The 16,171-nt window shown below is 37.7% G+C and overlaps 2 protein-coding genes across 6 annotated transcripts; one reads left to right on the top strand and one right to left on the bottom strand.

Moving 5' to 3' along the window:
• The first annotated feature begins 3,342 nt into the window (after positions 1-3,342).
• LOC112528423 (basic leucine zipper 23-like) lies at positions 3,343-5,631 on the top strand. 4 transcript variants are annotated; one of them, XM_025139446.1, is made up of 3 exons: positions 3,343-3,440; positions 4,001-4,958; positions 5,454-5,631. In XM_025139446.1, the coding sequence occupies exons 2-3, from the start codon at positions 4,219-4,221 to the stop codon at positions 5,473-5,475; spliced, it is 762 nt and encodes a 253-aa protein (XP_024995214.1). In that variant the 5' UTR covers positions 3,343-3,440; positions 4,001-4,218; the 3' UTR covers positions 5,476-5,631. The 4 variants fall into 4 exon arrangements, with proteins under 4 accessions (XP_024995214.1, XP_024995213.1, XP_024995216.1 ...); XM_025139445.1 differs by having other exon boundaries at positions 3,344-3,868; XM_025139448.1 differs by having other exon boundaries at positions 3,346-3,440; positions 3,977-4,958.
• Positions 5,632-6,162: 531 nt separating this feature from the next.
• Positions 6,163-15,455, bottom strand: LOC112527842 (WD-40 repeat-containing protein MSI2-like). Of its 2 annotated transcripts, XM_025138671.1 has the most exons (7): positions 15,244-15,445; positions 15,101-15,168; positions 14,138-14,461; positions 13,893-14,036; positions 7,759-7,883; positions 7,554-7,649; positions 6,163-6,459 (listed from the first exon to the last, which is right to left on the bottom strand). In XM_025138671.1, the coding sequence occupies exons 1-7, from the start codon at positions 15,410-15,412 to the stop codon at positions 6,255-6,257; spliced, it is 1,131 nt and encodes a 376-aa protein (XP_024994439.1). In that variant the 5' UTR covers positions 15,413-15,445; the 3' UTR covers positions 6,163-6,254. The 2 variants fall into 2 exon arrangements, with proteins under 2 accessions (XP_024994439.1, XP_024994438.1); XM_025138670.1 differs by having other exon boundaries at positions 15,101-15,455.
• Positions 15,456-16,171: the final 716 nt, after the last annotated feature.

The following is a 16,171-nucleotide window of genomic DNA, read 5'->3' as shown; positions in this document are numbered from 1 at the left end:
AATATGTGAGTTTAACCAATTTTATTTTTATTCATATTGTATGTGATGGTTGTTTAAAATTATAAATTAATGTAGATTTTTTCTAAATGTTGGTTTAACAAATCTAAAATTTATAACACACACACACACACACACATATATATATATATATATATATATAGAGAGAGAGAGAGAGAGAGAGATGTGAGTTATTATGCAGCCCTTTACATTTGTACAATCAATACAACTCAATCTCAACTGTTCATTTAATTTGATGAATATGTGATTTCATAAAAAAATTGATTGTTTTCTAATATAAAGTATTGATCATAATTAATGAACCATATTCATCTTTCATAAATATTCAAATCATAAAAATAAATTTTCATCATTTTCACAAATATCTCAATTGATTGGGTTGCATTGGTTGTACAAGTGTAATGAGTTGTATTTGAAACGTTCTCTCTCTCTCTCTCTCTCTCTATATATATATATATATAATCAATTTTAAATTATTTTTGTTAACATATTATATTATATTATTTATTTTTTCTTTACTACCTTGTTTGCATTAATGGACATTTTATATTATTAGAGACTTGTTTTAATTATATTAGGAAATATTTTTATTGACTAATTTTTGAAATTACCTTTTTGGTCATTTTTGCATCCATATCACTAATTTTTGTTATACATGATTTGTTCATCAGGCATCAACTACTTTATTATCTACCAATTAAGCTTATCAACTAGTTTGTCAAACATAACCTTTAGTCCATTAGTCATATTATATAGGTGTTCTCAAAACAGTTATTGTTATTTAAAACTTAAAATCATATTCTATTACAACAAAGTGATTAAAATTAGGATTAGAAGGGAAATTTTAAATTTATCCTGAAAATAAATTTTATTACAGTAATTTGTAGTTTGTTTTTCAAAATCGGATTATTTTATCAACAAACAGTCTTAAAATCTATTTATTTTGTCAAGCATTGTAGAACTGATCATTGCAGGAACTAGGCATACGACACCAACCAAACACCCATAAGACACACGAGTTTGTTATAGAGTTGTATCAATCTGGAAAATCTTTCAAACTATATCCCTTGATTTCTTCTATGGGTTGTGACACTGAATTGATGCTTAAAATCTGGAACTGATCAGATACAGTTTTCTTTGCAGTTATGGCCGAAACAAATTAAGAAAACCATTAGCACCCTACATCTTTAATGGTATTGAAGTATTATAAAACTAGTTTAACAGGAATAAGAAAAACCAAATCAAATCAAAGACACTATGTATGTCCAACTCAAAAGTAGCGTTTGAGATGAGATATACGCATACCCATAAATGTCGAAAACTCCCATTGCATCACCATGATGGAAGCTGTAAACGATGCAAGGATACATCTTCATGTATCTGTAAGCTTGCACGCGATTGATTGATTGGTAGTGTAGGTGGTTGCTAGGCGTTAAGGGTGCAAATAAAGAGTCAGCAAGGCAAGTAGCCAAGTCAGTGATTGCTTCTGTTATGTTTGTTATTACTATCAGTCAATTGCTAAAGATGTATACAACGTATAACTGCTCCAACAAATTTTCTATATGTATCATCTGACTTTTGCTTTAATATATGTAGAAGATGGTAAACTAGATTTAGAGTAACTTACAGATTTGGCCCATGTAGTATGGGGTTCTATTTTACGAATTCAATCTCTCAGCTTCATTTATTAAACAAATTCTCTTATGGTTTTGCATTTTGTCTTGAAACTGGTCTCCTACTTCAACCACCCTCCACTAACTGCAAAGATTTGGGAACCAGGGTTTTCAAGTAATTTACTTATTTGTTTGATTTTCTTCTCGAGAAAGCATCTGTCTGATCTTTAAGCAGATGAAGCTTTTGATTGTTAACATGGAGAAGATGAATATTAAGAAAAGAATAAAAATATTAAAAAAGACGTATTCATCCTCACGGTTAACGAAGGTGGCAAACAATTATTAATGACTGAATCAATTCCAAAACAAAATGCAAACAGTAAGATTATTTTGTAATAAATAAAGCTTAAAACCCAATTTCATAACAAACTTTATACCATATAAATAGAATCCATAATCTACTCTTAGATTTATTCTTGAATAGTTGCTCAAATAACTTGTGATTTATGCATAAACAATTTATAGAGTGAAGTACAAAAATTGCCCCCGAAAACATACCGAAACTCTGCATTTCTTCATTACTGTTCTAATTTTATACCAAATCATACAACCTTTAATTTGCTTTCATCACCAGTCCCAATGCATCTGTTAAGATATTCCATTAAGGGGTTGTTTGTTTACCTCTTAATAGTTCCATTAAGAGGTAATATCTAAATCATTAAGAGGTGAATCTTGTTTGGTAAAAAAAAATATGTGTCTTAATGGTTCTAAAACCCTCTGGATGATTTTGTATCTGGAGCCTCCCTTAACCATTAAGAGCCCTTTCATTTTATACTATATCATGAGAGCCTCTTAATCATTTTATACCAAATCATTCAGCAATTATCAAATAACACCTCACATGATTTTAGTAGCATAGATGAGGGTTTGTTGTCAACTTCCCTTTCCTTTTGTTGTATGATTTGCTTTTTGGTTTTCATTTAGTTCTATAACTTGTATTTAAGCTAAAAAAAAGACCTGTGATATAATATGACCAAAATGCCCTCACACGAGGCACTTAATGGAAGAGTTTAACAAATGTTTAAGTTAAGGACTAGTGATGAAAGCAAATTTAGACGTCGGTGCATTTGTCACGAAATTATAACACTAACAAGAAAAAAATAGAGTTTTAGGGGTTGTTTGTTTATCTCTTAATAGTTTTATTAAGAGACAACTTCTGAATAGTTAAGAGGTGAATTTTGTTTGGCAATTTTTTTTTGCCTCTTAATGGTTCTAAAATCCTATTAATGATTTTGTATCATGGGTCTCCCTTAATCATTCAGCATTCTAATTTTATTGTAAATAATTATCAAACAATTATATTTATTTTGTATTATATTATGAGAGTCTCTTAATCATTCTAACTATTTAATCATTCTGCATCAAACCATTCATTAATTGTCAAATAGTCTGTTACTATTTTTGAAGGACTATTTGTGTAATTCGCTCATAATTATATAATAGCGGAGAGAATCTTTTGAGCCGTAAACTGCATAGGCGCATTATTTTAATGATTTAGTAGATCATGTTGTCCACCATAAAATTCCCCCCCAATTTACAAATAACCCCCTCAACTACATATAAATTAACTCCGTAGGCTTTCTTTTGCGTCTCTTTTACAAAAAAGGACTTTCTCTCCTTTCCTGGATTCTCTATACCATTACTAGTGGTCCATCTTCTTCGATCATTTTCTTTTATATCCCCTTTCCCCCCAGATTACTGTCATCTCCTTCAATTGGAAATTTTCTTAGTTGCAGGGTTTCCGTAATCGTAAGTTTCTTCTTTCGATTGGTTTATTACTGTTTAATGATTGGTTACGATTGAACTCTGTTTAAAAAAAACTAGAGTTGTGTTCTTCGAGATGTTTTGTTGAAATTTGGGCTTGTTTAGATCATTGCTCGACGATTACTTGCCTTGTTTGTGGTTATTTTTGTTTAGAGATCAATTTACACCAAATTGGTTTCTCTGTTGATTTTCGATTTTCATTTTCTGTCTTCCTAGTGTTTAAAGCTGAATTAAGCCCCAAATTAGTTTATTTCTTATGTTGATGGTGTTCTTTATAAATCTGTCTTTTCTAGGTTCGGAGCTCTGCTTGTTAGTTGTGAATTTTCCCCAAATTAAGCTCCATTTAGCTCTATTTTATCTTCTAGGGTTTGAACTTTGAAGCTCAATTACGGGTTTAGATTTGCCCCAAATTGGTATTTTTTCTGTTTATCTAATTTTATTTATCTGTGATTCTAGGGTTCAAAGATTATTAGTTTTCGCCTTTTGGGACCATCTCCCCCAAATTGATTTTTTTTTTCTAGATCTTCATATATCTGTGATTTTAGGGTTTGAAATCTGATTCAGAAAGAAGGTGAAGTTGGTTGATGGAAAGTGGAAACAAGTTGAAAAAATTCTGCCTGTGTTTGCATTGCATTACCCACGTGTTTGCAGCCAAGATCTGCATACATCCTACCCTCCCGAGATAGCTACCTCTGTGTGCGATTTACTGGGTTAGTTTCGTTTAGTTTGATTTATCAGTTTGCCACTTTGCTTTCGGGTGGCAATGGACGATGGGGAACTTGAATTCTCTAACCACGAGATGTTTGGTACGACCGTCGGTGATATCCTAAGCACCGGTTCCATGAACGGCTTCTTCGATGAAATCTTCAACGACACACACGCTTGTACTCATACCCACACGTGCAATCCGTCGGGGCCCGATTCCTCGCACACCCACACATGTTACCACGTGCACACCAAGATTCTCCCGGCTATGAGCGATGACGACAAGACCCCCACCGACGATACCGCGGAGTCCTCAGAGAAAAAAGGCAAGAAACGTCCTTCGGGGAACCGGGAAGCTGTGAGAAAATACCGTGAAAAGAAGAAAGCACGTGCCGCTTCGTTGGAAGACGAAGTGGTTCGATTGAGAGCATTGAATCAACAACTAATGAAGAGAATTCAAAGCCAAGTGGGGTTAGAAGCAGAAGTAGGGAGACTTAAGTGTTTGCTTGTGGACATTAGAGGGAGAATCGATGGAGAAATTGGATCGTTTCCTTATCAGAAGCAACATCCGACTAATCCAAGCCTTGTGAATCCGAATTTGGGTGGTGGGTTCGTGTTGAATCCCTGTAATATGCAGCGAGGTGCGTCGGTGCACCATGATCTTGATCTCAATGACTGTGACTTTGAGGATCTGCCGTGCTTCGGGAACCAAGGTTCGATGCCCGATGAGCTTCCGGGATGTGGAGCTAACAATGGTCTCCGAGGTGTCAATCCTTCAGCCGGAACTAAAAAGAAAAGGTAAACAATAATTATAAGCTCTCCAGCATTGATGATTTGGTTTATATTTGATTCGTTTTTTGTTGATTGAAGCCGATCTTAGCAAGCTTACGTGACATCAGTTGATTTTTATGTGATATTTTTTCACGTAATTAATAATTGCAATAATATCATAACTTGATCTACGTCATCAGTAGTAAAATGAAATGGTTCATTTTCCAAAAGCTTACCAGTTGTCATTTACCTTATCGAGTGAACATGACAATCTTACCCAACAAGAGGCATAGCAAGGATCGACAATTTTACCCGGTTATGACTTATCAGGTGACAGACTCTTACCAACAATCCATTTTGATGGCCAAGAATGTTATCCGATAAGGTAAGTGAGGGTGGTGAATTTCGCTGGTAAGCGTTTGGTAACCGGTCTCAAAGTCAAAGACGATGAATTTTTGCATATTTTGTAACAATACTTGCTCGATGTTTACCATGTGTCTAATTTCTGACCGGTTTTCCCAGGCGCTCGTGCAGCAACATCTAGATGAATTGCGTCGGATCTGATACGATCCTTGGTGTGCAATTTTGTTATAAAACGATCTGCTGCTGGATCACCATGGTTATGTGCTCCATGTTTTGCATGTTGTTTCTTGCTATTTCAGTTGAGTTTTTGTATTTTTATAAAGCTCCTTTTTCATAATCTAGTACTAAACTTGGGCTGAATCGATCATCACCTCATGTTGGACACGACATTTCGTGGCTGTTTGGTTCTGAGAGAGGAATGATAGTGTGAATGAACATAAATTTTCATCCCCTCAACCTAGGTTAGGTTTGTTGGGGAACGGACCTATTATATTATATAAAACCAAACATTTTCTAATATTTTCAATCCCATTAATTATTGTTGGATTCGTCTTAACCAAACCACCCCTTAGTCTGTACAAAAATACAATTTTTTGTCTCACTAAAGTAGGTGGAACAATATCAGAAAGATAAGACAAGATAGGTAAATTACTAAACTTCTCATTCTAACGGTGCTGGTATTTGACCAAATTCGAAGATCCACCCATGGAACTTCTATTTTTCGAGGGCCTTTACAGAATCAACCTCTTTACCCCTTGGGGTAGAGGGAAGGTTGCGTACATCTTACCAAATTTGAAGATCCAGTCGGTTTGTCTGTGGACCTTTTGACCATCGTAAGCGAAGGACAAACATCACAGGGCAGGTTAGGTTTGACACAACAATGATGATTTATGTTACCAAAAAGAAGTGAAGTCTATGATTTTGAAGCAACACATAAACCAAGAGTAAAAAGATGAGTTTTCAAATGTCGTCATCTTCTTCGCGATAAATGCTTTCGGCCATTTTCCAGACCTGGAGAGCATTGTCCTCGGCAACACTAGATATGAGCCAGGGTTCGTTCTTGTTCCATGAGAAGTCGGATATCTTGGCCTTGTGACCACCATGAGAGAATAGCAGCTCTGGAGGCCCGTCCTCTGCTTCTCCTTCCAGTTGTTCATCTCCGACCCTGGCAACACGGACCACGTCTTAGACAATACCATACTACCATTAATAACCTCATGCAACCAATTGTCGCCCCAGTCAAGCATACAGATCGGATAGCATTACTCTCCACAATGCAAAGAGGTTGGTGCAAAAGTTGGTGTTTGTTATCGGAAACAGCTATTTTGGTAACATTATCAATTTTTAGCCTACATTTTTCTTTCAAAAGTTAGGCCCATCTTGCATCTTGTGAAATCTACTTATTCTAAATTAAATATAATTTAAACGGGGTAGGCTTGTGAAATTGGAGTGTTGGCTTGCGAAATGGTCTATTTGAATCATATTTTATTCATAAAAAGTACATCTTCCAAGTTGCGAAATAGGCTCTTACTGAAGCCTAAGCTATTTTGATTCAAACAAAAAGAGTTGAATAAAAAGTGAAAATGGTCCTCTAAAATGGCTAGTTTGATCTATTTCCCCTTATAGGTACATGTTTAATAAATCTAAAACCAGGTAGATAAAAAAAAGATATATTATCTTTCATAACTCATATATGCCTCCTTTTAAAATCACAAAGCACGAAATCTTGTAGACTCAAATCAATATCATATGTTCTTCTAACAGTGACATAACAAATGTGATCCTTAATGCATTAAATATATGAAATAAGGACATACTTGATTTTTGTTTTTGTTTTTGTTTCTGTTTTAACATGGTGTACCCATGTTGGTCTAAAGTTTAGGTTTTTCTGAGGGGGTGGAGGGGTGGTAGCAAATTATACTTCAGAACTTTAACCTTGACTCTTAATTTTCCCTTTTTGGTGAATTTTCACCCTGCAAGTTTTTAACATAAGACCAACGTGACATATGTATTTATCGTAATCGAGTTGCAAAAGCTGCATCGATACACTCCCTCTTACAACCTGAAGACCGCACCCTAAGTCATGTAGATGCACCATAGTTCCTAGTCACTGTCCTATGACACTTTTTAAGGCGTATGGTGATATGATATCCAATGAAATGATGGTAAAACGCAGAACCAGGGCTTCAGGGAAACTAAACACTTGCAAACTAAAACGCATGAATGAATTTGGAAGATCTAAAGTTTAGTAGAAGGTACCTGTTTAGATCCCAAACCATCAACCTTCTGTCACCACCTGAAGACGCAAGCACGGTTTCGTGGTTTGGATCCCACTCCACTTGGAATACCTCCTCCCTGCACAATTACACCATCTTATTCATGCATCTTTAATAAACTAATTGTAATATCAAATCTCAGAAGTGCAAAGAAACAACTAAATAAAAGCCGAGGACAAAAGACTTACGAATGACTACTTAAAACATGCAATGGTGATGTCAACTTCCGCATGTCGAACAAACCAACAGTGGTATCTGAAGATGCTGTAGCCAGAACCCACTCATTATATGGATTGAAAGATAAGTAATTCACCTGGAACAGGAGAAGAAAAAAACACAGTTAACAACTCAGCTACCAAAATTTCTTCACAGCCTTTGTATAAACTTTGAAACCTTAAATTGTCTTGTCATGTCTCTAAATCAATGTCAGAATCATTTGATAAACTTCAGCATATTGCTGCTCAGTCATATACCAAAGATAAACAAAACAAATCCGGTAAGTCTCACCTGGAGATGGGATGCGGGGGTGGGATGTACATATACCTGGTCTCTACCTCAAAGACTAGAGTAGTTGTTCCTGTGAAGACCCCTGGTTTGTGCAAAGTGTGAAAAGAAAGGGTAATAAATAAAAAAACAATTATTCTGTTTTGATTTCAGTTTAATCAGTTTAGAGCGACAGCTCTGGGAGAGAACCCAGACCTCTCGAAAGTCTGGGGTTGCATCGATTTCATTCATCAATAGATTGGCCGACGATTTCAAGCATGCATGTTACAATTGATATTTTCTAGCTACTGTATTACGATTACTGTGTGTTATCGTTTACGTATTGGAGCAAGGAGGACGATTTCTGTTACGAATTAAGCTAGGGTACATCAAATTGGTATCAGAGCTCGTGACGATCAACAATGGCGAATGTTACGACGCGAAGTGCAAACAATCGAATCGAGGACCTGGAGAGCAGCGTGGGGTCAATTGAAAGAAGTCTGGAGAGAATCGTACAGCAAATCGAAGAGTTGAGGAACGATTTCGTGACGAGAACGAACGTAACTAATACGTCTGATGAAGATACCACCCGATTTGATCAAAGAGACAATAATCGAAGCTGTCAAAACCGGTTCTTAGCTGTGAAGGGACGTAAATTGGAGATTCCAGTGTTCGATGGTAAAGATCCAGATGGATGGATTTTACGAGCGGAACGTTATTTTACGCTGAACCAGTTAAGTCAACAAGAAAGAATTGATGTGTCGTTCATTTCGTTTGAAGGTGATGCTTTAAAATGGTTTCAATGGGAGCACAAACGACATCCGATTACCAGATGGGAGGATTTAAAGCAGCTGCTGTTAAGACAGTTTCGTTCCTTGGCAGCGGGTTCCTTATGCGAACAATTTTTATCCGTGAGACAAGAAGGATCACTTGAAGAATATAGGAGAAGATTTGTCGAGTTTGCAGCACCGTTAGACGGAATACCGGAGCAGATTTTCTTGAGCCAATTCATTAACGGATTGGAAGAAGCGATTAAAGTAGAATTGAGATTGATGAATCCGTTGACACTTAGCGAAGCAATGGAGATAGCATTGAAAATCGATTTGAAAAACAAAGTGTTAGCAAGGGAAAGGATTTCGGGTTATAGCAAGAAGACTAATTCATATTTCCATTCAAGTCCCGAATGGAAAAACAGTTCGTCTTATCAGTCTTCGAATAGTACCGGAGGATCTGTCAACTCGCCAAGTTCCACCAGCAAAACGGGATCCAGTTTCCGCCGGCTGTCTGATCAAGAGGTGCAACAACGAAGAGCTTTGGGTCTATGTTACCGCTGTGATGAAAAATACGCTCCCGGCCATAGGTGTAAAAGGAAAGAGATGAATGTTTTACTGGTTCAAGAAGATTTAACTGATGATGCGGAACCAGAAGTGGAAGAAAGAAGTTTTAATGCAGCTGAAGTTAGTGATAAGGTTGAGGTACATTTAAATTCCATTGTCGGTTTAACAAATCCTAAAACTATGAAATTGGAAGGAAAAATAGGCGAACAAAAAGTTGTGGTGTTAATCGATAGCGGTGCAACACACAATTTTATATCATATGATTTGGTTAAACGGCAAAATTTAAAAGTGGAAATGACTGGTGAATATACTATTACACTAGGGTCGGGAAATACGGAGAAAGGGGAAGGAATTTGCAGGGGTATTACGCTGTTTTTACCCAATATTGAAATCCGGGAAGATTTTCTTCCATTGGGTTTGGGTAACAGTGATGTGATTCTCGGAATGCAATGGTTGGAAACACTAGGAGCGACGTATATCAATTGGAAGTTACAGGTAATGAAATTTACTTGCGGGGGCAAATCAGTCATGTTACGGGGTGATCCTTCGTTGGGACGTTCGATGATTTCGTTAAAGGCAATGGGAAAGGTAATCAATCATGAGGGGCAAGGTGTTTTGGTGGAATTGGGCGCATGTTCGGTTATGTCAGGAGAAATTACAGAATCTAACGTGTTGTTGGATCCTTTACTAAAAGAATTCGATTCAGTGTTTAACATGCCACAAGGTTTGCCACCCGAAAGAGGTAGAGAGCATAGTATCGTTTTAAAGGAAGGTACAGATACGATCAATGTTCGGCCATACCGTTATCCGCATTACCAAAAAGACGAGATCGAGAAATTGGTGAAAGAGATGCTCGAGGCAGGGGTCATTCAACCAAGTATGAGTCCTTTTTCCAGTCCGGTATTATTGGTTAAAAAAAAAGACGGGAGTTGGCGATTTTGTATCGATTATCGAGCTTTGAATAAAGTAACAATTATTGACAAGTTTCCGATTCCGGTGATTGAAGAGCTTTTGGACGAATTGTATGGAGCAGTCATGTTTTCTAAACTCGATTTAAAATCGGGTTACCATCAAATTCGGATGAAAGAGGATGACGTGTATAAGACAGCTTTCCGAACCCATCAAGGACATTACGAGTTTTTGGTAATGCCCTTTGGATTGGTGAATGCGCCAGCGACATTCCAAGGGTTAATGAATGAGGTCTTCAAGAAGTATTTACGGAAGTTCGTGTTGGTATTTTTTGATGATATTTTGGTTTACAGTAAGACCATGAAAGAACATCAGGAGCATTTACGAAAGGTGTTGGAGGTCCTTTATCAACATCAGCTGTTTGCAAATAAAAAGAAATGCGAGTTCGGTCGAGATCGTTTGGGTTATTTGGGTCATATAATTTCAGCAAAAGGAGTAGAAGTTGACCCATCAAAAATTGCTGCAGTTTTAGATTGGGTGGAACCGAAATCGGTAACGGAACTGAGAGGATTTTTGGGGCTGTCCGGGTATTATAGAAAGTTTATAAARGGTTATGGTATTCTAGCCAAACCACTCACCGACCTCCTTAAAAAGAACCAGTTTCAGTGGACGAAGGAAGCTCAGATGGCRTTTGATGAATTGAAGAAAATGCTATCTTCAACTCCGGTGTTACGTCTTYCGGATTTTTCCAAAGATWTTGTGGTGGAGACAGATGCTTCGGGGTATGGTTTGGGAGCAGTCCTTATGCAAGATGAACAACCGATCGCGTATTTTAGTCAAGCTTTGGGACTAAGAGCAAAGCAAAAGTCAGTTTATGAAAAAGAATTGATGGCTATTGTGTTGGCGATAAAAAAATGGAGACCGTATTTGTTGGGAAAAAAGTTTTTGGTGCGCACCGATCAGCAAAGTCTTCGTTTTTTGTTAGAGCAACGAGTTGTGGAACCCGAATACCAGAAATGGGTCAGCAAGTTACTGGGTTATGACTTCTCAATTATCTATAAACCGGGTAGTTCCAATCAAGCTGCTGACGCACTTTCTCGTAAGCTCGATTCCGTAGAGTTGGCTAATATGGCGAATTTTCAATGGAGAAATTGGGACGACCTTAAAAACGAGATTGCGGGTGATAGTTTCTTGAACCACATCAAGAACGAGTTAGTGACTGGAAAGGCTGTGCATAAAGGGTTCGAGATTCAACAGGAACTCTTACTATATAAAGGTCGTTTGGTTATTCCGCGTTGTTCCAAAATGATTCCGTTAATCTTTGACGAATTTCATGGTTCTCCTATTGGTGGTCATACGGGAGAAGATCGGACGTATCAACGTATATCAGCGGAAGTTTTTTGGATGGGAATGAAGAAAGACATTATTGAAATGGTTAAGAAATGTGAGGTATGTCAGAGGAATAAAAGTCTGACTGGTAGTCCAGCGGGTCTGTTACAACCTTTGTCCTTACCAGAGAAAGTATGGGACGAAATCTCTATGGATTTCATTGAAGGCCTTCCCCGGTCAAGTGGTATGAGCTCGATTATGGTTGTTGTGGACAGACTTAGCAAGTATGCCCATTTTGTTGGGTTAAAACATCCTTTCAATGCCCAAACAGTAGCCGAAGCATTCGTTAAGGAGATCTTGAAGTTACACGGGATACCTCAATCAGTGGTCTCTGATCGGGATAAGGTGTTTCTTAGCCATTTTTGGAAGGAGTTGTTCCGTTTACAAGGAACAAAATTAAAGCTCAGTTCAGCGTACCACCCACAATCCGACGGACAGACCGAAGTAGTAAACCGTTGCTTGGAACAATACTTGAGGTGTTGGGTGTCCTCTACACCTAAACAATGGTGCAAATGGCTTCCATGGGCTGAACTTTCATATAATACAGCCTATCATACGGCTCTTAAAGAGTCTCCTTTTAAAGTATTATATGGTAGAGACCCACCTCCGTTGCTCCGTTACAAATCAACTTCATCGAAGTTACAATCGGTAGATCAAGAGCTGAAGGATAGGGAGGAGGTGCTTGAAGAAGTGAAATTGCATTTGCTTAAGGCGCAATTTCGTATGAAACAGTATGCTGATTTGAGAAGGAAAGAGGTGGTATTTTTGGTAGGAGATTGGGTTTTCTTGAAATTACGACCTTACAGGCRGAAATCGTTGGTTCTGGGAAATAGTCCTAAGCTTTTAGCTCGATTTTACGGTCCTTACAAAGTGCTGGAGCAGATTGGGAGTGTAGCATATCGATTGGAATTACCGAGTTCAGCAAAGATCCATCCGGTTTTCCATGTCTCGCAATTAAGGAAGGCTGTGGGCAATTGTATTTCGACTTGCGATTTCCCGACTCAAATTTCTGAAGATCTGGTGCTACAGGCCATTCCCGAAGACATTTTGGATATGAGACCATTACCAAATGGTGATGTGGGTCAATTCGAAGTGTTAGTAAAATGGGAAGGTATGTCTGAATTTGAAGCTTCTTGGGAGAATTTGGAACCGCTTCTGCAACAGTTTCCGACTTGTCACCTTGAGGACAAGGTGAAATTTTTGGGGGGAAGTATTGATAAACCTCCTTTGAGGTTTACGTATAGAAGGAGAAATCAGGTTTAAGTAGTTGAGTCGATGTTTCTTAGTTTTGAATAAGGGAGGGTAGTTTGGTAATTGTTTTTGGTTTAAATAGTGGGCTGTTCGGTAGAATGGGTATTCTGTTTTGATTTCAGTTTAATCAGTTTAGAGCGACAGCTCTGGGAGAGAACCCAGACCTCTCGAAAGTCTGGGGTTGCATTGATTTCATTCATCAATAGATTGGCCGACGATTTCAAGCATGCATGTTACAATTGATATTTTCTAGCTACYGTATTACGATTACTGTGTGTTATCGTTTACGTATTGGAGCAAGGAGAACGATTTCTGTTACGAATTAAGCTAGGGTACATCAAATTGCTCAAAAAGTTTGCAGATAAAGTGTCATGCATTGATCTACAGGCCCAAGCCCAATATTATGCTAGATATTCTAGAAGGGGGATAGAAGGGATAATTGGTATTCTAAATAAATTGGTATTATAGATGGGGTTTACAGTGGGGGAGTAGAGTAGGCAGAAAATTATCAGTGTGTTTAGGAGAGACTAGCCTCTCGAATACTAGATGTTCCCGGGTTTATTTTTCCATTTAATCATACAACCCATTACTTATTTCCTTTGACCCTGTTGTTAACCAACTGAGAGCTTGGTTCATAACAGAAAGAACATAAGAACTTGAAAATACGAAAGGCGGTGCTAAAAAATAAATGATTTAGAAGTAAGCAACAACAATTAAACCAGAGAGACAAACAACAAACAGAAGCAAGTACAAGAAAGATAACTAAGGTAGCAACAACTACACACCCCTAGTCTAACCTAGGACTCAGAAGATCTAGCTACCCAGTCAGCCGATAATCATAGACATGTACTAGAAATGTATGAACACAATATTGCACTCCAAAGACAATGAACAGGTTATATAAAGCATATAAATAAAATGTACATATGAAAGTTTCCTAGAAATTGCTTCACCTCTTTCTCATGAACTACAGCAGATTGTTCATGTTTATTTGTGCGCAGGTCCCAAATGATTAGCTTGCAGTCATCCCCAACAGATCCAAATAGACTATCATTCTTCAAATGCCATGATACATCTTCAACCACACTCCCATGATCCTGCACCAACATTTGATATTACTTGTTAGCAATTAGATTGCTTATTACTCAAACATAAATCCATTGATATCAAATAGGAGGAGCACAAAATACCAGTATACCTCATAAACATATTTTGCATCAAGAACTTTATTGTCAGGCATTGTGGAGACATCCCACAAGCAAATTTTGCAATCATTGGAACCACTCAAGAGGTACCCCTCTCTAAAAGGACTCCATGACAGCCCATACCCTTCTTTGTCATGACCCCTCAATCTAACGTCAGGTTCACAAGTACCTCCTTCATGATCTAAAGGTTGGTTTGTCGAGTTAAATACATAAAGTTCAGAAGAACTAGTCTTTGCTGCAATAATTGACGGAATCTGTGGCATACACCGTGCCCGGTTGACCTCTCCGTCAACATGTATCTTCTGAGTAATCTCAACCTACAAGTACATCAAATAACATATCAGATAATCATCAAATTTCAAGCACTGGCTTTACTTATAATTGGCAGATCTTGGCAATTGATTCGGCTGTCAGGCTCCTCTGCGTGATAGTACTTTTGCTGATTCTCTCTCCATGAGCCCGATCTTTTGACCCCTCCCAATTTGATAAAGAAAATGAGCCTAGTATATCCCACACGAAGGTGGGGTCTGGGAGGGGTAAGATGTATGCAAACCTGACCCTACCCTGGGGAGTAGAGCGGTTGTTTCTCATGAAGAACCCTACCTAGCAAAAAAATGCCCCAAAAGAAAGCTAGCCCACGAAAAGCACACTTACACATACAAATCAGTCCAGTAATTTCGTTGAACTGAACAGTTCGCACACATTAAAATTACAGCAATTCCTAATTCTCCAAACATTCCTACTCACTAATTTTGTCAAGATACTTCTGGATTACAGTTATGTATACGCAGGTAAAATCCATAAACTTTTTTCATTTATACTTATACACATATGGATACCACATTGATAGACATATTTTGTGCACAAATTGATATAGTTAAATGTATGATTGTTGCTAGTCATTCATGTGATGAAATGCGTAAATGAAATAAACAAAAATCAATTGATCGGCTGACCTTAGGGATTTTGGGGATTTCCAAATTGGTTTCAAGTGGTGACGAAGTGTTGACCAGCAAGTGAGCTTCTGCAACAAGAAGAAAGTTAGGACAATCGTCGGAGGTGTGTGTCCCAAGGATCAACTTGTGAGCGGCGAAGGAACCGTCGGGATGCAGTGACGGCGATGACGGAAGCCACTGAACGGTGAGAGATGGCCACTCGAGGGCGTGAGAAACAACTAGGTCGTACAAGAACGGAGTGTTCTTCTTCCAAACACTGAATTCCTCCTCCACTTGGTAGGCTTCGCCGCCGGTGTCTTCCTCCGTCGCCATTTCTCCCTCTTTCGCTAGACCGTTTTCCCGCGTAAAATTAGGGTCATATAAATAGGCTGTATAATGGCCTAATGGGCCATGCGTCTTTATGTGCCAGTTCGCGCGGTCCTGACCAAGCCAAGCCAAGCCAAGCCAAGCCGGCTGAGCCGGGTTTTCTTCACCTATCGATTTAGTGATTTTGTTGTTATAAAACGGACCGAGAAGAAAAGAGCTCGAGTAGTAAGTTGCCGAGTTCGGTCAAAGAATAATATCACACTCGAGTTTCGAGTTCCGTGCTTTTTATAACAAATATGGAGTATGCATTACCCTTAAAATTCAAAAGTTCGTTTATAGGCTAGAGAGTCGAGATTGTTTAGCTCGTTTTTTTGGCTCAAACTTAATGATTTTAAGGGGGAGGCTTGGTTTGTTTAAGGGGAGCTAACAGGGTACTCACATAATGCAGTAAGATACATTTAAATTTTAATGTTTAATTTTTTTTGTCTATGTCAATGTTATAATATGGTTTTAAAAAAACGATAATTTTTTATATTCGAATAAAGTATAAATTTGAAAAAAATGTAGATATTAGTATCAGATTAAGTATTTAAATTTTTTCGTTTTTTATGTAATTTCTTTTACTTCAGTTTTTTGTTATCTACATTTAATTATATCTATTCTATACTATATTATAAAGCATTTGGCTAAAACTCTTAAAAACTCTTAAAACTCTTAAAACTCTTAAAAATTCTTAAACTCGTTCATCCCTATCCGATTTCATCC

This window comes from Cynara cardunculus (assembly GCF_001531365.2).
Source record: "Cynara cardunculus var. scolymus isolate 2C chromosome LG 15, CcrdV1, whole genome shotgun sequence".
Classification (NCBI taxonomy): domain Eukaryota; kingdom Viridiplantae; phylum Streptophyta; class Magnoliopsida; order Asterales; family Asteraceae; genus Cynara; species Cynara cardunculus.
The sequence above is the reverse complement of the archived record's forward strand: the minus strand, read 5'-3'. Positions and strand labels throughout refer to the sequence as shown.

Excerpts from the sequence above, each read along its gene's own strand:
- LOC112528423 (XM_025139446.1), top strand. The coding sequence starts at position 4,219 with ATGGACGATGGGGAACTTGAATTCTCTAACCACGAGATGTTTGGTACG. Across the intron at positions 4,959-5,453 it reads GCCGGAACTAAAAAGAAAAG|GCGCTCGTGCAGCAACATCT; the intron begins GTAAACAATAAT and ends CGGTTTTCCCAG.
- LOC112527842 (XM_025138670.1), bottom strand. The coding sequence starts at position 15,412 with ATGGCGACGGAGGAAGACACCGGCGGCGAAGCCTACCAAGTGGAGGAG. Across the intron at positions 14,462-15,100 it reads AAATCCCCAAAATCCCTAAG|GTTGAGATTACTCAGAAGAT; the intron begins GTCAGCCGATCA and ends ATGTACTTGTAG. Across the intron at positions 14,037-14,137 it reads ATGCAAAATATGTTTATGAG|GATCATGGGAGTGTGGTTGA; the intron begins GTATACTGGTAT and ends ATGTTGGTGCAG.